Source organism: Rhinolophus sinicus, chromosome 3 (assembly GCF_057876585.1).
Source record: "Rhinolophus sinicus isolate RSI-liver-muscle chromosome 3, RSI-T2T, whole genome shotgun sequence".
Taxonomy (NCBI): domain Eukaryota; kingdom Metazoa; phylum Chordata; class Mammalia; order Chiroptera; family Rhinolophidae; genus Rhinolophus; species Rhinolophus sinicus.
The window spans coordinates 189,600,018-189,620,540 of NC_142503.1; the positions used below are offsets into that span (position 1 = coordinate 189,600,018).

The 20,523-nt window shown below is 43.7% G+C and overlaps 1 protein-coding gene across 11 annotated transcripts in view; it reads right to left on the reverse strand.

Moving 5' to 3' along the window:
- Positions 1 to 20,523, reverse strand: part of FOXN3 (forkhead box N3) — a 373,286-nt gene that overhangs the window by 106,393 nt on the left and 246,370 nt on the right. For all 11 annotated transcript variants that reach the window (XM_019744763.3, XM_019744745.3, XM_074327057.2 and 8 more), the window contains one exon: positions 15,009 to 15,073. In XM_019744763.3, the coding sequence (XP_019600322.3) occupies positions 15,009 to 15,073 (65 nt within the window). The remainder of the gene's footprint in view (positions 1 to 15,008; positions 15,074 to 20,523) is intronic.

Sequence of the window (20,523 nt, forward strand, 5' to 3'; positions counted from 1 at the left end):
ACAAAAATGATAAGTTCTTTTTATTATAACACATTTTTAAGAGACTTGGAAACATTAGAGGCAGCATTAGCCACTTAGTATTTACAAAGGACTGATAAATGGAGACTTACAGTTTAATTGAATATAACAAATGCTTCGGTGATCTGACAGGCTTTCCTGAACGCCTTAATCATTTTGACAAATGCTACAGAGTAAGGGCACTCTTTTCTAAGCCAACCTTCAAGGTACAACCACAATTATTTGTGTTTGCAGTTAAAAAGGAACTTGGTTATTCCATATTCCACTGGAAATTACAAATCTCAGTGAAACTAATCTGTTTTTATTTTATTTTATTTTTTATTTGTTTTGATTGAGAGATAACTGACATACCATCATCTTAGTTTCAGGTGTGCAACATAATGATTTGACACTTGTATATATTTCAAGATGATCACCACAGTAAGTCTAGTTAACATCCATCACCTTACATAATAACAAATGTTTTTTCTTACAATGAGAACATTTATCTACTCTCTCAGCAAATTTCAAATATACAATACAGTATTGTTAACTATAGTCACCATGCTGTCTGTACCTTATATCTTCAGAATTTATTTATTTTATAATTGGAAGTTTCTACCTTCTGATCCCCTTTACCGACTTCACCCACTTCCCACCCTGGCCTGCTTGTTTTTAAATCTCAAAAGTTTTCCAACACAATGTTTTCTCCTCTAGCAAAAATACTTGCTATGAAGTTAAAAGGTTTAAATAATGATTTCTAAATCAGTTACTTCACCAACATATTTATCCAACAAAATACCATAGAATGAAAAACCACTTTTGTTTCGGTAAAATTTTAAAATTCGTGTAAGTGTCCTATGGGTTTTGCCACAGACCTTCTCAAAGTTTTTGTTAAAGAGTTTGTTTTTTTCCCCTAATTTTACTTATAGTCACAGAAGTTCATCTTAACCTGTATTTGTGTACCTAGCTCACTGGTTATGAATGTTAAAAAAAACAAAAACAAAAAACCCACTCTTGGGAGAGGCTGACATATCAGTAATCTTTGCCAGCTGGCATGTTCAAAATGGAATCTAAATATTGTATTAACGGTATCAATAACAAGTGGGTTCACAGGCCTTAATAAAACACGCTTGAATTGTGAGAGAAATTCTTGTTATTTTGTGTTTCACCCAGCATTGATTTAATAAAATCTATGACAATCTCTTTTTTTAATCATGAAAGAATTCTGAGGTTCACTACATGTGCATAATGAAAATCTGAAATCAAGTAGGCGTAATGAAAGTTTCGTTGCCTAATCATTTTTGAAACTTTTGACTGAACATACGAAGTAACCCAGCAAAGCCCACATAGCTGTACAGCTCAATGAACTTTCACAAACGATTTAGCCATGTAACCAGCACCCAGAGGAACAAACTGGCACCTCGGAGCCCCCTTCTACCTCCTCCAGTCACCACCACACACCCAAGGATAACCACAACCTTGACTTTTCTTTCCACACATTCCCATGAACCCCATCAGAGCCACAAAGTGCTGACTTGCACATTGTTTCATTTACTTCTTGAGAGGTAGGTGGTGTCCTGATCTTACAGATGAAAAAACATAAGCTCAAAGTCGAGTATTTGACCAAGCCAAGAGGCACACGTGTGTGTGTAAATGAATGTGTAGCTGTATATGTGCAGGTGCGTATGTTTGTGTGTATGAGAGAGAAGGGGATGGGGGGGAGGGAGCCGAAGAGGAGAAGGAGGGAGGGAGGGAGGGAGGGAGAGAGAGAGATATTACGAGAGATGGTCAGAGTCAGGATTCAAAGCCAGGTCCCTCTAATGCCAACTCAGCTCTGCAGCACAAAAGCTATTTTAGGCAGCCCCATTTTCCTCCAAGTTCATTGACTCACATCCCATGTCCAACAAAAGCCATTTATAGTCAAATGGTGTTATACAGAGAACTATCCCACTATCCCACCCGACCCCCAGCCCAAACACACACACACATAATGATGGTTTTAGAAATGGAACCCATTTTCTCATTTAGCATCTTACCTCTCACTACATTTTGGATTGTGAACAATTTTGAGTCTTGTTAGAGGTGCCTTAATTTTAAAAATTAAGTTGGGAACTAGCAAGTGAGATTGAGATTGAACCAAGCTGCACCTTTGGTTCTGAACTGGATTTTCACTACTCTTTAAATTATACTGAGTTAAGATGTGATTGCTATTATTTTTCCTAAGTAAACTGGGTAATGAGAGAAACACAAAGGCCTTCTAGACTAATGGTATCTGAGGCTCTAATACCGCTCCCATCTGCCCAGGCGCCCCGCCCCTCACCTCCACCCACCTCGGCCTGCCATTCTGCTCTCTCCTAGTCAGAACATCTGCTCGCATCTCTCTCTAGCTTCAGCCCCAGCTACGGCCACTACAATTCACATGACCCTGACACCATCCACTGTGATCACGTGATACAAGGTATACCATCCTGCAGCAGTTTCCCATGTTTACGACTATCGGCTCCTAGTTCTTTACCCTTCCTTACATGCCTACGTCAATATTAGATTTCAATTGCACCACCTACCCCAAGTCCCCATTATGTAGCCACCCTCATCTCCTCAGCCAAGCCCACTCTCCACTGCCTTTACCAGAATCTCCCCACAATTCTGCCCAGACACTTTTCTTTCATCTTCCCATCTTCTTAATTGGAAGGAATACGGTAAGCTCCCCAAAAGGGACATAGTGACTTTTCTCATCTCCATCCTGCTCATCATATTTCTTCTTTGCTTTCGAATAAGCATACGTCATATACTGATGTACCATCGGTGCATTTATTCATGGCTTTTGGCTCAGGGAGTTTGGCTCAATGCGTGTTTTCGCCATTGCTGCAAATATGAGGGCACCACTTTTGTATTAGGGACTGGAGCGACACTGATTGAGACTTGCACCGTTGTCTGTGCTGAGCAGTTCAGGAGGGCAGATTTAGGAGATGCAGGGCCAGTAGCCTCGCCCTGCATAAGCAACACCCCTCAGAGAATTCCCTGATTCCTGACTTCCTTCTCGCCCCAGAATCTAAGCCCTTCTGTGATGGCAAGAACCACTAAGGCGTCTGTCTTAGCGATTGTCTCTCCCAGCTGGACTGCAGACTCTTTAAGGCCAGGGCTCTTTTCATCTCTATGCTTAGCACTTCGAGGGGTACCTAACACACTGGAAGAAAGCAAGGAATGTTGGTAAATGTATGTATGTCATTCACTGTTATAGACTGAACTGTGTGCCTTCCAAAATTCATCTGCTGAACTCCGAAACCTCAATGTGACTGAATTTGGATATAGAGCCTTTAAAGAGGTGATTAAGGTTAAATGGGGTCATAAGGGGGGGGCTATAATGCAACAGAACCCTAACAGGGTCCTAATCCAATAGAACTAGTGTCCTATAAGAAGAAGACGAGACCAGGGCAAGTGCACTCACACAGCAAAGGCCGTGTAAGGACACTGTGAGAAGGCGGCCATCTGCAAGCCAAGAAGAGAGGCCCAGGAGAAATCAAACCTGCCAACTCCTTGAACTTGGACTTCCAGCCTCCAGAACTGTGAGAAAATAAATGTCTGTTGTTTAAGCCATTTAGTCTGTGGTATTTTGTTATGGCAGCCCCAACTGAGTAATACATTCACCAACTGTCCAAGCATCTTGTATTCTAAGGTTGGGACTCTGGGGACCAACTCTGGCTGCTAAAGAAAGTTTGCAAAAATCCTGAGGTTGGCTGCTCAAGGCTAATCCTCAGTAAAGGACAGTACATCCCATCTCCCCTCCCTTGTTTATCACCAATGAGGCAAGTCTAGTTAAGGCAACCCATTTCAGCAATCCCCACTCTGCCAGAGAAAGTGAACGTCATCATTAATTCAGATTCTGGGCTTCCGGGAAATTATTTTAAGTTGACTGACACCACCATATGCCCTGAGATCTTGGCTGTCCTGTACACCCAAAGATGATGGCCATTATCATGAAAAGAAAGCTGGAAGAGTCTCAAATGGGAAGATCTGCATTTAGGCCTTAGACCTTCCACTTACCAGCTACATATACTTGCACATGTAACTTAACATTTTTTTGTGCCCATTGCTTTTTTTTTTTAAAATGGCTGTGCTGTTGTAATGGACATTTCCTTTTCCCTTCTTTGGGAACTGACCCTGACTTGCATCTGGAGAACACTGCATCTCTCAATCCATTCATGTGCTTTCAAGTGATGTTTCCATCCCCAGGGTAAACCGATCCAAACCTTCCATTCCCCTGGTTACAGTGATGACTCCAGTGGTCATGTGACCCAGGCTGGTTCAATTACAGTGCCACTCAGAACTTTTCCTGGACCACTGGGGAAATGCTAGATTCAAAGTTGATGTTTCTAGCACAAGAGGTGACTGCCACCTCGTGAATTCAATGTGAGTCTCTCTGAGCCTATTTCCACCTGAGGCAAACAAAGCTGAGCTGGAGGAGAGAGAGAACTGATATTATTATTACCGTGGTCCTGCTTTGTTTGCTTAAGTCAAGTCACCATCTCTGAAAAGCTCTCCAAGCTCATCTTATATTCTTTCAAGTGACAGCCAAACTACTAAGTGGGTCTCCTAGGACAATAGAGAGGTTGGAATTTCACTGGCACACGGAAATCATAGTGATATATATTTAACTGATGCTATATTTATTTAGAGATTCTTTATTAGTCAGGACTCTTAGATGTGTACACACGCATGCATGCACGCACACACACCCCAAAAAAACAAACAAACCCAAATCAATCTGAGTTAAGTAAAAAGAGGAATTTATGTGCTCATCGAATCCAACCATCGGAAGCAGTGGTAGAGCAGCCCCTTGTCTCTGCTTCTTTGCCTTGGTGCTATCCCTTGTACACTACTCAATTTTCCATGGGGGACCTTGTGATGCTAACACATGCTTTAGAGCTCCCAGACTCAGGGTAAGAAAAGCACCAGGGTGAAACTCTAGCCTGGATTGGGTCACGTGCCCAAATTTCCATGACCACTGAGGCCAGGGAGCTCCTAGAAGCTGGCACCTCTCATTTGGAATATATGTTGGAAGGTGCGGGTGAGGGGTGGGCAGACAGTGGCTCCCACAGGAGAAAGATGCCCTCGGTGCCCTCAGATGGCTATTGTGTCATCCTGGTGAGCGTCCCAAGTTGAGCCCACTGCAGCTGCAAAAGTTTAAAAGTAAAAATTTCTTGTTTCAGTTCCCAACCATAACAAAACTTAAAGAATGAAGTCTCTCAGAGTCTGAGAAATACCACACATAAATGGTAACCATAGAACTGGCCTTTCTCCACGTCACCGGCTTCTCGTCTCTTGTCACCATGTCCTCACAGTCTTGCTCAAAGTGTGGGAAACAAACCCACAGCCAAGACACCGGGTTAGAGCAGCTCTACTGGCAGATGTCACCAGGCACAGACCTGTGGTTCTCATGCCTCACTGCAATTTGTGTCAAATAAGCAGAATGGGGACATCCTGAAAATGCCCCATTTAAAAAAAGAAGAAAAAAAAAATCACAGCCCGAAGAGGGGCTATTCTGACCATGAGGTGGGAGACAAGTTCAGCATGGTCCTTTAAATGATTTTATCAAGTTCTTTATCACTGCAAATATGTCTCTCCTCCTTTCTCTCCCTTTCACTCTGCCTCCATCCCATCTCTGCAAGGAATCTCCGCACATAGTTTGTATTCTGGCTGAGAGACACTAAGAGGAAGAAGAAACAGGAAAACAGATCAAAAGCCATTCCAACCCATCCCGGAGATCTTCATCACTCAACAGTGCCAGGAGAACAGCTGGTGAGGACTCAAATTCTACCCCTTCTGTGGGTATCTCGTGGGTATGTGCCTTAATGGAGCAGAAGCTTCAGGGACACTGAAAACAGTCTTAAGCATTCCTGAAGGTATAACCTCAGTTCAACTGGGGAAGGATTTTTTTATGTTACTGCTCTTTGGGGGGTGGAAGGTATTAAAAACATTAGGCATGCCATCGTAAGAGCAAACATAATGAATTCTATTTGTTGAACACTCAGTAATCACCAGGCACTGTGCCAGCCCCTATACACACACACTATCTTTCAATTCTCACAAAATCCCATGAAGTTGTATCTGTTTGGCTGGAACGGAAAGGCTCAAACCGATCAGACAAGTTGCTTCAGGTCACGTGGCTGGTGGATGGCAGATGTTAGCTTTGTACCTAAGACGGGCCAGCTCCAAGTCCATATTCTTTTCTCTCAGGCACGCCGCTTCCCCTGGAGTGAAAGCAGGGCGATGGCACTGGCATTTGGGGCAATGACTTACCTAGACTGTCATCATCTAATCCTAATAATTATACCGACCTTGCAAGGCTAGTATTTTTTCTATTTTGTAGTGGCTCAAACAACTTTACACAACTTTTCCAAAGTTGACTACAATTAGGTAGCCAGGCAGGGAATGGATCCAGGTATGTCTGATTTGAAAACTGAGGTCATTTATCTTCATGCTATCATTTGCAAAGCCCAACAGGAGAGCTGAGGGTCATGGAGACACCAGAGAGAGGGGGGCTGGGGGCAGGCAGGACAGAGTTATTCTTGCAGACTCACAAGGAGCAATACTAGAAGCCTGAGTGGACAGGCCACATTCACACACGTATGCGTACACTCCTACCTGACAGCATGCACCCTGGCGCACACTACCCAGGAGTTCTCAGACACACCTTTCAGTCGTCAAGGGAACCAAACAAGAACACAAACTTGACCTCTTGCAGTTTACAGGTGGATTCTTTTAAGTTCACTTCTGAAACTGTAATGTGAACAGCTTACTCAGAGTGTATTCTAAATTCTCCTTCATTGTCAGCCTCTTGGAAATAAGTATAAAAATATTTCTCGACTTCTATCTAAGCACAGTTAAACAGAACTTCAAGGGGAACGACTTTTCCAAGTGGATTTTAAGATTGAGCACTTTGATAAAAGCAGGCTGTGCTGTACAATGTGATCCACGGTTGTGTAACCTTTGTATTTTATAATCTGATACAATAGATAAGAAACACGTTTTAAATGCTCAAAAAATTAAACTATAAGGCATATTCCTATTGATAAATTTTGACTGGTATAAAATATCCGTATCTATCTCTCTATCTCCTAGTATAAAATTCAGGGAAACTCAAATAAATATTCATTCTATTAAGGGGTGGGTTCCTCATGGTATTAATCTTTGAATGACTGATTCCAGGATTTTTCTTTTTCTCTATCCATGGTCTTTGAAATATCTTAACATTAGCTGTTTACAAAAGTCATGTGTGGAGACAAAGAGAAATGAAGCACCTTCATTACTTAAATGAAAGGGAGACAACATAAGTATTTATTTCCATCTTTTTGCCTCGTCATTATAAATTGCTTTTAAGCAGTACAACGGGATTCTTTTCAGCCACAAGTGTGCAAAAACACTGCAGAATAACTGAACATCTAAACTGGAAAAGTGTTTGGAAATATTTATGCCATTTTGAACCAAAGAAAGGTGTGAGCCCAGGTCTCTGATCCTGGCTCTGCGACCTTGAGCTGGATAATTGCTTCTGGCCTTATTTTTTCCATCTACAAAATGGGGGTAATGATACCTAATGCATACGGCTAATAGAAGGAGAACATACACAGCCCAACACAACAGGTCACATACTGTATGATCCCTTTTTCATGACATGCCCAGAACTGGCAGGTCCAGGGAAACAGAGCGCCGATTGGCAGCTGCACGCCGAAAGCTCTGCTGCCGTTTTAACCTCAGAGCCGGTTGGAGCTGACTGAGGGCTCCTCTTCAGTCCCATCCTCCTGCTCTGCTGCACAGCGGTGCTCCTGACCCCCTCCCCTCCTTCTGGAACTCTCTGCCCTTCACTTCAGTGATTTTCTCCCGTTTATGACTGTGTTGCGTCTCTACTATTATTATTGCTTTTGTCAGCTACGGCTCCTCCTTCTGCCATAAATCTGGGTCTTGAATATGAACCTTTTTCCTCTTTTCATTCTAGATCCCCTGGAAGTCTCATCTATGCCCATTATTGCAAGGGTCATTTCCGGATTCACAACTTCCAAAGCTCCCTCTCCAACCCTGCCTTCCTCTCCTAAATCTGCAACCTCAGTTTCCACCTCCTCCTGGAGGTCACCCTGAAACAGCAGGGTCGGCTGAGAGGAAGCGCTCGGTGCCACGTCCCCAGCGAGCTGGCAACTCCTTCTGACCGACCTATTCCCGCCCACAGAGCTGCCGTTTCCTCAGGGGGCCACACTGGGTTTTCGTGAGACAGTGGTGGAGAGACCCACGGAAGACAGTGAAGGTCAGAACTGCCGAAAGCCTTCTTTTAAAATTCTATGTCCTTATACTTTTTAAAACAACCTTAAAAACATGTTGTCAGAGGCCATATAGAAGTTGGGTGATTAGAAGAGCAGAATGGCACCCCTTTAAATTCACCTGATGGTAAACAAAATCAGCCAGCTGACTTTATTATTGTAGTTACATAAATATCTTTACAAATAACTCAGGGCAGAACAAAAAGACAAAGGATTCCAAGAGAAAAGGGCCCCTCCTAAAATCCTAAGGGCTTCTGCAGGCCAAAGAGGACAGAAGGCAATTAGGACTGGGGGAAAATGTAGAGAGGATTTTTCCTCCTTTCTATTATTACGACTTTCTTTTTGAACCGGGTGTGCCTGAGGGCAAGAATCAGGAGATTTATGCATTAGTAGATGCCCTCGTTTGCAAAATGGACAAAAGAGTCAGCTTGTGGAGCAGATTAGATGAAAGAAGCCAAAGGGCCCGGGGGCTGTGACCAAATGTGAAAGAAATGAGTGGGGGAGGGTCGAGGTAAACCCAACAAAAGCTGGGACCATGGGCCCTTACTGAGAGAAGTGCCTGGGCCGAGAGGTTGGAGGCAGCTGCAGACCCCAGAGTAGGGCAGCGCCATCCTGTTTCAATCAGAAAGGAAACACTGGCGGTGCTGAAATCGTGCAAAGGAGAGGCGTTTGGGAGACCCCCTCCTTTGAGTGGTTTTGGAACTTTCACCTTGAATGTACCAGCCACGATTTTAATGACCAGAAGAAACCTTAGGCGTGACACAAAGTCAAAGGCTGAAAACCTTTGCTTTTATCAAGCATTTGAGAGGTGCCAGGCACTGGATGAGATGGACGTTTTCACATTCACATTCTCCTTTAATCTCCACAACGATTCTGGGAGACATCTGGTAGCCCCATTTTACAGACAATTGAAACTAAGGCCCCAGGTCAAGGCTGGTGCCCAAAGAAGGAGGGAGTTGACCTGGCATGAAAAATCCACACTCTCCTGCATGGCTCTCTTGGCACCTACTATGCATGTCAATTTTAGAGCAAGGGGTACAGCTTGGTGTTGTGAGCGGGGTGACCTCTCCAGGAAGCCAACCTACTTATAAGGAATCTGAGATAACGAGTTGCACAAACTGTCTTTCAGATCCAACAGGATCCAGGGCATTCCCAGGCTTCTGCCCCAGCAACTGAACAAGGGACGTTTTAGCGGGATACAGGACAAACACACATGGAGGATTTTAGTCCTGTTTTCCTAGATTTCACAGTTTTGTCAAATATTACAATAACTAACTCTGACTGGGAATTTAGCGTGTTCTAAATGCTTTATTAATATGAATATCAAATTCTCGCAAGACCCCCATGAGACAGACAAGCATTATTATTATTGTTATTATCATCCCCACAGAGAGGCTAAGTCAGTCGCCCAGGAAGTGAAGACACAGTTCGTTTCCAAGTTATCCAAACTGATAACATTGCCTCCCTCAGGTCCATGAGAACTTTGAGAGTCATCTTGTTCTAGGAGCAGGACCTTCAGCCAGCCTGCCACCACCCTCTTTCCTCTCCTTAGACGCATTTGAAGACACAACTGGCTGAAGGTAGCCCTCTTTTTCCACTCACCTAGAACTATGCCTCAAAATCCATTCTGACCTACTTTTAGGGAAGTTGATAGAAGGGAACAGAGCTGGTACCCCATAGGAAACTTCTGCCATTCCTGAGGTCCACTCTTTAATAAACAGGTCAGACAAGGAAGCCTTGGGGTGCCATGTGGCTTGCCCAAGGTCACAAAGTTTACCAAGTGGCCGTATTGGGACCAGAATCCAGGGCTCTCCCCTGCTCTTACACTCTATTTTGTTTCTGATGTACCGAGTACTAGCTCTTGAGACTTTCATAGCATACAACCAAAGTGGAGTACCACATACGTTTTTGCAGTAAAAATGCCTAGCAGAGCTATGGGAGAGGGTAGGGGTTGTGCAGAGTGGGTGGCACACAACAGTCCTCCCAGGAGAGTAAGTACATGAAGCTAACCTAGAACTTGGGAACCTGGCAAGTCATCTAAGGGTCACGACCAACCTCCCGCACTGCTTACCAATGGCCAGCACTCTGTGCACTCATAGGAACATGCATCTGGCAGCAAAAGGGCTGGTTTTCTTTCTCCCTGTTTTCGTGTCTGCAGTAGCACAATTCTGCTCTGTGCACTGAAAATGCCTTCAAGGTCTTCTTTCCATTTCATTAGCTCATCCAGTGGGTTGTCAGAAGTGAATGGAAATAAAAACTTGTTATGTGTGTTATGGAATTTATTTTAATTCCACCACTGCATCCTACAGAAACAGATACAATAATAATGAAGTGGGCCAATGCTGGACTGATAGAGAAAAGGAAGAAAGAGGGAAGGCCAGGAGGGCTGGCGGAGTGTTAGTAACTGCAGTGGCTGCGTCAAGGGTCAAAGGGCTGAGACGTGTGGTATGACTCCAGAGTGGGCTGTGAGAGGCTGGGGGTGGGGTGGGGGGTGGGGGGCAGGTCCTGGTCCTCCCTGGGAACTCCAGCCTCATCCAGTGCCTGACACACAGACATGGATAATAACGAAAACGCTTGCAGGTGGGGTACTGGAAGAGCTGGAAATAAACACAGGTGGGCCCAAGTGGTCAGCTGACCCAGAGGTGTACAGGCAGCAGCTTCCCTCACAACAAAACTCTGTGGGGAGCTCAAAGGCCTACAGGGCCTTTGAAAGCCAAAAGCACAGAAGTGGAAGATCAGACCGACCGTGTCCTACAGCCAGCCACCTTTGTGGAAGGCATAAAGCACACAGTATCAGCAGTGCCGAATGTAGGGCTGGGATGAAACCTCCAGGGACCAGATGAAGGGTCAGGCCAGGGGTGAGGAATGTCTTTAATGGGGAATCACTGCTCATTCAAGTAATTCATATGAGGGAGATGTTTAAATAAAATCACCTAATTTTAAGTTTGATGGGTGAATGGAATGTTTGGGGGATGGGGGCGGGGCGGGGCGGGGCGGTGTTAGGGAGTTTGGAAAGGGGAAAAACATAAAACACTTTACTCTTTTAATTAAGAAAATAAAACACATTATTAACTAACAAAATTAAAAATGTATTTCAAACACATTAGAGACCACAACAGAGACTCACAGAGACATGCAGAGGGGCATTTGGAGACACATGTCAGTTGGCCACTCCAGCAGGGCCCAGAATAAGCCACAGTCAACTGTTTGGCCCCATCCTGGGTCCCCTTCAAACAATGGGTTGGTCCCCTTCTGGCACTCTGCTAGGTCTCTATTGTACGAGAACTGAAGTGCTCTCTAGTTCACGAGAAAGGCTCATACACTAAAACTGTCTGTAGAAGCCTAAATGGCATTTAAAATAAATACTGTGAATTGATGAAATGACCAATTATGTTAAGTACCCATGCCTGGTGTAATCCAAACCAAATCTTACCCCATTAGCCTCAAAACTGCGAGGTGACTCAGCAGGCCCTCTCGCCAGTGATGCTGCAAGGACCCAAATATACACAGGCCATACTTGACTGGACCTCGAGTACGTCTAGTTAATTCCTGCAATTGGATTTTTGCTGGGGGTAAAAAATAACTGTACTATGTTTCTGCTCAATAGCTTATAAACCCAAACACCTATCAGACAGCACTGTAACCATTATGTTATTTTGTTCCACTCATTCAGGTTTTAACTTCCATGATTTCCTCTTCGGACACCACATTCCTCTCTCTAAATGTATCTTGAAGCACGTGATGGCATTATCCCAAAGTGCCCGCGACTCACTCATCCGCCCCTACCACATGTAATCCCCCAGCCCTCTGCTCTCGGGATCCTCTCCATGCCTACGCCTTCCTGCTGTTTCTTCCCTTCTTGGGATGCCCTTTTTTCGTTTCCACATGCCCATATCTATCAATTTGTCAAGGTCTTGGTCAAGTGTCAATTCTTCTAAGAAGTGACAGCCCCCATGCTCCCACCCTTCTGAAAAAAATAAGTTCTTCTCCTTTAAACAGTGTGACACATCTGCTTATTTTGCTGCTCCTGCATTCTTTTAGTCTCAACCCCTAGAGACACTCCACCCAGCAGGGTTTCCCAGCGCCATTGGTTCAGGATCTGGGCCCACCGTCAGGACGGGCTTCTGGCTGGTCCCGGAGCCCGACTCACTCTGCGTTACCGAGCTTCACCTTCTAGGTATCCCACTTCTGGAACCTGAGTTCTTTAGGGCACCCTACTGGCCTTCAATCCCAACCCCTGTGGCTGGAACCTAGTAAGAGAGTTCTTTCCCATTGTCTGATTTCTAGAAAACTGTCCTCCTGCTTGCCATAGGGAAAAAGAAGGAAGGTGTGCGTATTTTAAAAATGTAAAGTATAAAAATGAGCCTAAGTCAGATTGATTTTCTTCTACTTGATTTTAAACTAAACCGTCCACTGGTATGACCGGGCAATTCCCTTCTCAATATGCCCATGTGTATTGTAAAACTTTTGCTTGTGGGCTTGAGCAACTTCTTGATGAGCCAAAGCCACCCACCAAAAGAACACAAATATATTAATTAGGAAGAACACGCACGAAAAATCGTGTCACAATAAAAGTGTCTGGAGAACTCTACATACAGACCCAGCAAATGAAGAAACATCACAGGAAAAAAGGAAAAAAAACCCGAAGAAATCCCTGCCCACACTCCCAAAGTCTCTCCAAGATCCTTCTGATTTTCACGTGTACAAAAAGATATTAGGGGTCTGTATTGAATTGGATGTGAATTCGATGAGTGTCTGGAATCTGTAAATATTTAATTCTCAATACCTAGAGTAAATAGGAGAATTTTTAACCCTATCAGGAAGAGAAAAAAAGGTCTCCCACTTGTGAGACTCTCATAGTAAAAATCACTCAATTTCAGAAAGTTTATTGATGTTTCTCCTCCTGCTTTTGCCTGAAACAACCCAAAACTAATATGCACAGAGCAAATCTTACCTAATGTGGAACTTAATGAATAAAAATTCCGTAAGGAAATGCTCCAAGTAAATAAAATCCCTTTTCTGAAAGCAATCCAAACAAAACGATAGTCATAGCATTGCTACAGATCTAGAGGAAAAATAAAGATGCATATAACTTTGACATTCACTTGAAATAAACCCGAAGGTTCATCATAGTCAGTTTCCACGTATACTATCTAAGGGAGAACAGAATAAGTAATTTTTTAAATCATCTATTCAATTTTGAGAGTGGAGGGAGTTCCCTTTTGTTCTTAAATATTTAGGATGTCTCTGATGGTCATTAAAATTAGGATTAATCAAACTTGCCTGCCTAAATTTCACCTGTACCAAGCAAAAATGCAAAGAAATTCTTAAGTTCCTGGTTTCACAGATGGTTAGAAAGAGAATACAAAATTGCAGGACTTATCAAACAACAAAAATGTGCTCTCTCTCAAAACTGTTTGAGCTACTCCAGAAACTGAGGATGAATCTCTCTCTTCTTTGTCACATTTACATTCTACTCCTTCACACACAGGGCCAGCCCTCAGCATGTGCTTTTAAGGCAAAGAGGTGTAAACCAACCAAACACAGCTCTAAACCGATGAAAATGCACTGAAACTCCTTACCATAAGCCCAGTATAGTTCTGAAACGCTTGGTACAATCAAATTCACCTGCTTTGGCCATCTGTGCCACTCTGACACCTAGCCCATCACCAGAGGCTAATGAGACAGGAAACTGGAAGCCCCTTGGGAGCCTGCCAACACCAGCTTATCTACAGAGCAGATATCCAGAACAGCGATAACCTAAAAGTAATTTCTGAAAGTATTTAAAAGGCATCTTATTGCCATTTTTAGCCATTTATTCCTCTTTAACTTTGGCTATTTCAAGACAAACTTAACGGAAAAAACAGATGAAATACTGGTTGAATTCCTTGAACCCACTGGGCAGAAACTTGTGCAAAGCAGCTGACGATGGGCTGGACAGCAGGAAGGATGTATCCCTGCAAATGATGCTTGTAGGGACAAGGGAGGGGTGTCTGAACTCTGAGCCTCCGAACAAATCAGTCACCCTTCCAGGCACACATGGATATTAGGGGACAGTCAGGAATGAGTGGACCTCCTTGATGACCAAGGTGCCAAAACACCAAAAACATCCCTTGTTACCGCGTTTCCCCGAAAATAAGACCTAGCCAGACAATCAGCTCCAATGCGTCTTTTGGAGCAAAAATTAATATAAGACCCAGTATATATTATATTATCATATTAGTATATTATATTATACTAGACTCAGTCTTATAGTAAAATAAGACCGCGTCTTATATTAAATTTTGCTCCAAAAGACGCATTAGAGTTGATTGTCTGGCTAGGTCTTATTTTCGGGGAAACACGGTAGCCCAAGCATTAAAAATACGTAATGGGGTTTGTTTTTATCAGCCCAGTTTATGCTATTGTCACAGACCAACTTCAATGTAATTCCAATTTCACCAAAGCAAGCCAAACACTTCTAGAATATGACCAGTGACAACAAACCAAAGACGCAGTCCTAGCTTCAGACTAACAATTCATCACAACCAGAAGACATGAATATGAATAAATGAAGAGAATTGGACAGACTCAACCCACAACAGTCATATCTCTCCAGTGACAACTCCTCAAGAAGACAGAACTCTCCTGATTGACATCAGGCACAAAGGAATATTGAGACGGGGTGGGAGAGGGGGAGAGGTGCTTCTAGAGACCTACCTTGTAGAAGGGCTCCATTTCTCTTGAAGAAGGTACTGCCTGGCCAGATGGGTGGACCTGATGTGCTGAAATAAAAGAGAAACCATCATGAGGGTCAGCTCATTTACACTCACTCACCTGCACTCAGACACATCACTCATAACGGCCTCAAACACTTTCCCAATTATGCATTATTTATACCCTCTCAAAATGCATCTTTAAAAACGATTAGTCCTATTTTATGATGAATGGCCTTCCTATTTCACAGAACCTGTCTGGTTACTGTCTTGACCCTGCTCCCTCCTGGGCATTGAAATTATTTGCAGGTAAACAAAATGGCAAATTCACACAGTTCAATATCATTGCTTATAACTTTTGTAAAGTTGTTCACAATTGTATGATTTTATGTGGCAAAGAACATCTGTCCATGTCTGAGTTCAGGTGGATTTCCCAACACTTTCTGGTGCCTCCTGCCTATTATAAATGCAAACTTGCCTTTCTTTGCTTTACTACCACCAGAGCCTTCATATACAGATATGACCTTGATCGACTCCCTTATTCCCCTAGACTCTTGGTTCGTATCCTATTTTCAATTTCTTGGTTTAAAATGTTGCACTTCATTCCTTCATTGAAGATATCTTACCACTACCCACAGTCTGGTAACAAGAAAGGCAGAAAACAAGAAAGATCGATATATCACAAAGACACTTTACTGCATTTATAGACAAGCATTTTCACTGTTTTTAAGGTACCCAGTGAATAACCTCATAACCAAGCCTGTCTTAGTAAAACATCCTTAGAGTGGAAAGTCGGTTATTCTAATCCAAGGATTGGTTTAGATTAATGTTAGAAAGCACTTAGTCAAAAATGTTACTACATCCAGCGTAAGAAAGAGTATAAATTACTTTTTGCCAAAACAGTCCATGGCAAATGACATTGGTTAATGCATTATCAATCACCTTCAACATTAAAAAAAAAAGTTGGTCCAAATAACACATTCAGATATTCAGCTGATGGAGACACACACACAAAGAAATCTGAAGGGCTACGGAATAAATGCTTCACCTGTCAGCCAGGGTCTCTAATAGTGCAATACCGTTAACAGAAGAAATGCTAGTGATACATTCTGCTGACCAAAACTCCATTACGAGAGGTACGAATGGCATAGCAAGGCATGGGACGGGACCGGTTACACGACTGGGGAGAAATAGAGAGGGAGGAAGAAAAGGGCTAGAGCATAAAAGTACTATTAAACATCAAAATAATGCTGTATGTGCTAGAAAACACACTGATGTAAATGAACCTTTTTGTTTTATTTTGTTTTAGACCCACTGTACTCAGAGTAAGAGAAAACAATGCATCTCAGCTAAGGCTTTTCCTGCAGCCCTGATTCTCAGCCCTGGCAGTTGTGGCCTCTGAGTAGCCAGGAGTTGCCCAGGACAACAGCGGATCTGGCTGGGGTCACAGGGCTGGAGGAGGATGGCAGCAGATTTCTCTTCCACCTGATTCCCATCCTATTCGGTTTTGAGGCTTTTTAGGCTCAAATTTGCATGCAACATAATATGCATTAAAATACTTAAGATGATCTTCTAACTATCCCCAGCCAGCTCCTGGGGATTTTACCATCTTATTTTTATAAGAAAGCAGGAAATAGCAAGCTGGCTTTTGCCAATACCTAATCACTTGATTTCTAAAGATATTTAAAAACTGAGGACTTCATTATCGAGGAGTTGGTGCTTCTAAAGAATTCAATAATTGAGTATTACTGCAGGAGCCTGAATATCCAGCTTCCTTCCATCCAAATCTCCTCTTTATCCTGACCTTGATTTGGCTGAAAACTGAGTAGATGCCAGGGATGGAGTAAATGTTGGGGAACTGAGGACAGGTAAATCCAGTGGTTTAGGTAAGGAAAGTGGTCTGTATGATAGAAATCTGCTTCAAGATTTCTACAACATCCTTTTAACTTAAGTCACTGATCACTATTCTAGTTGCCCAGCTGTGCTGTCTGTGTAATCTATACTCTACCACTAGCAGAGCAAGGTTTGGACTGGCCACCCACCTGTGCTCTTACCTGGCCTCCCGTTGTGACTGATGAATTCGCCTGTGGTCTCTTTCTACCTCAAGGTAAGCTGATTTCCTGTCATGCTAATTGCAAAGCTTTTGAGCTAATTGGCCTCATATTCTACACTCTTTCTTTTGAATGGTCCCTCAAAATGACATCTAACTATTAGTAGATTCAAGAATTTGCTAAGTGCTTATTGAGAGAATTGTGCTTGGTGTTGAAAAGGACGGCGGGGGGGGGGGGGGGGGGGGGCAAGTGGGGGGCTGGGTAGGGAGGATTAAAAGCCATAGTTTATGGCTTCTAGGGATATACTTATTGATATACTTACCTAGCTCCAACCTCCTACGATTCTATCTAAAGAGATAAGAAATGTCTATAGAAAGGTCAATGGTTATGGCTCTAGTGGCTGCAGTTTGGGAAGGCTGCAAATTGATTCCAGTCCCCTCCCCCCCATCTGTGATGTCCCTGGCTCACTGGCCTCTAAAGCTCTAAGTTAGCTTAGAAACGTGTGAATTACTCAAAAGCACTTATCAATCCCAGTAATTCAGAAAAGCTGTGTGTGGTCCAGGTTTTTGTGGGAGAATCTGAGGCCACCCCGGAAAGCACCCATTCAAGTGGCAAATCAAAAGAAGAGAGGGTGGGGGGTGCCTTATGTCAGGGGGGGGGGGGGAACTCCACACTCAGTCATTGGTCACTTGTACATGGTCATGGCCATGAGAGGTGACCCCTGTGGCCCCCTCAAACCTAACCCAAGTGGTTTTCATTACCATATAGCAGTGCTCACATTGCTTGATGCTGGGATAGCATATTACCATTTATGGAGCACAGCATGGTACCCTCCAACCCTGTGGGTGGCAGGACAGGACCCACCCTCCTCATTCTATAGATGAGGAGGTGGGGGCCCTGAGAGGTGAAATCATCACATGGCTGGTTTGTGATCAGCCGGAGACCAGACCAGGACTTCCGGTGCCAGCCCACTGTCCCCCCACACACATCAATGGCCCCAACTTCATTTCTCATCTTCCGGCTTTCCTCTTCCAGTCCTCTAGCACTCAACTCCTAGCTATCCTTCTCCATGGAAGAAGGCTGTGGATGGTGGTATTTCACTAAGAATCTCTCCAAGGCAAAATCCCAGGCTAGCAAAAGCAATCAGGCTAACCATATGTGACACACAGACACGTGGGCTCCTATTAGCAGAAACAATACAACGCGGGTGCCACAAATGTCTCATTTCAATAACGCTCTAACAAAATTCCATGACCTTCAACACTATAAGGCAAGCCCGCTTAGTGACAAAAGAAGCCAACCAACAGGTTAAGAGGGCCTTGCCTGCCAGAAAGGCAGACTGTGAACTGGCATTTGAGAACATTGATCCAGCTGATCATTAAGACCAGAGCTGAGCCAGCAAATCCCGAGAGATGAGCGATACCATCCTGAACAGCATACCCAGCGTCTGCCGGAGACTCACGGCCCTCAGTCACTCCCGGGGCCTCTCTCTCTCAGCTGCATTACTTCCAACTCCCAAGGGGACACCGTGAGTCAACAGGTCGTAGAGCCCGAAGGTGGCTCTTGGCATAATGTGATGTGATCTCTCTGTCATGTGTTTTCTCTACACTCGTGAGCTTTCATCATTCTGAGAACCAGCTGGGTTGTAACCAAGACCCTGGCAGGTTCTAGCAAGACCCACACCTGTACTCACTGGCCTGGACTGTCTGTAAATCTAATGAAAAGCAAATTAAGAGAAGTATGTTTTCCCTAAGAATGCAGCTGCCAAATGTGAACTGGTATGTCTGAGAGAACAAGATATTATTAGGTTGGTGCAAAAGTAATTGCGGTTTTTGCAATTTTTTTAACCTTTTAAACCGCAATTACTTTTGCACCAACCTAATACAACATGGATGAACCTCGAGGACACTATGCTAAGGCACCAAAGGTCAAATACTATAGGATTCCATATATATGATGTCCGTGGAGGAGTCCGGTTTGTAGAGAGAGATAGTAGAGTCGTGGTTTCCAGGGTTGGAGGGAGTGGGGAGTGGGGAGCGAGTGTTTAACGGGTTCAGGGTTTCAATTCTCAAGAGAAAAAGCATCCTGGAGGTTGGCTGTGCAACAACAGAAAGGTTCTTAACACCGCTGAACCATACAGCAGTTAAGAGCATTATCGGTGAAATGGTTAAGATGACATATTTTATGTTATGTGTATTTCACTACAGTTAAACATTTTTAAAAATATAAAACAAGAGAAAGAATTAAAATAGGAAAGTCTCTGAAAGAAGTGAATCAAGGTCTAAAGAGTGGGCGGCTGAAGGACCAACCTTCGTGCTGTGCTTCTGAACGGCCCCTGCAGTCAGCACGTCTGCCAAAACGGTCCACAGTACACACAGAAGAAACCCAAACAGACTGGGGTAAAGGAAAGGGGTGGAGCGAGACCAGCCCGTCCCAATCCAGTATAACACTTCCAGAGGCCAGAGCTTGCCCCCTGTGCTTCAGGCAACTAAGCAGACCCCTGTCAGTCTTAACACTGGAAACAGAGTGTGAAGACAATCCCTTTGGATACATGACATCTACCACCCGACTATGTTTTCCTAGAAATAAAACAGTCAAAGCAGTTGTAACGAAGAGGGAATTCCTGAAAAAAAACAAAAAAACTTGGAATTCTATTGTTTTAAATCTAACCGGGGGTTAATCTTTAGGAAATAACAGAAAAACAAATATGACCTACACCACACACTAACCCAGATCCCCTGGGTGAAGAAGGCCAGTCGTTGAGGCTTGAAATCTGGGAATCAGAGCAGAATGACAGAGAGATGTGTGTGAGATGATCTCAGGTTTCACAAACTATTGTTCACAATTTGAGACATACGTATCACTAAAGAGCATAGTTGAGAGTTCAGAATTCTCGGGGACCTTCGTGACACTTTTACAAACCTTCTTAATAATAAAACTGGAGTGTGTTGACATTTGAAGGGATCTTCAGTGGCCACCTGTCCCATCCAAGGTGTGGGGGAACGGCACAATTTTCGGATTCAGAGAATTTGCGCAAAACGCAGGCTGAAAATCTTTTAACATGTCCAAGTTTCAATTCTATGCCTGCAACCTGGGGACCATGAGAGCATCTCGTGTGTGAGGATGAAACAAGTGGATGCAAAAAGGGTGCTCTGCAAACTGCAGAGATCCCAGTGGTGGTCTTGATTACAAGAAAAGTGCAATTCAAGTTTTCTTGTTAAGCGGCAGGCCCGGTGCCAGCACTTCCTCCTACACCCTGTGACTTTCCCAGTTTGGCTCTTTTCTTCATTCCTGTGACAGATGAGGCAACCACACCTCCATCTTCCTCTTTTCTAAGAATGCTTTGAGATCCTCTCATCGCAAACATTCTTCGGTTCCTAAACTGAGGAGCAGTTTCTAAGATCAATAGGCAGGAAGAAGCAACTTCTCAGATGCCACCTACTCAAGAGAAAGCTAAAAAAAAAACCC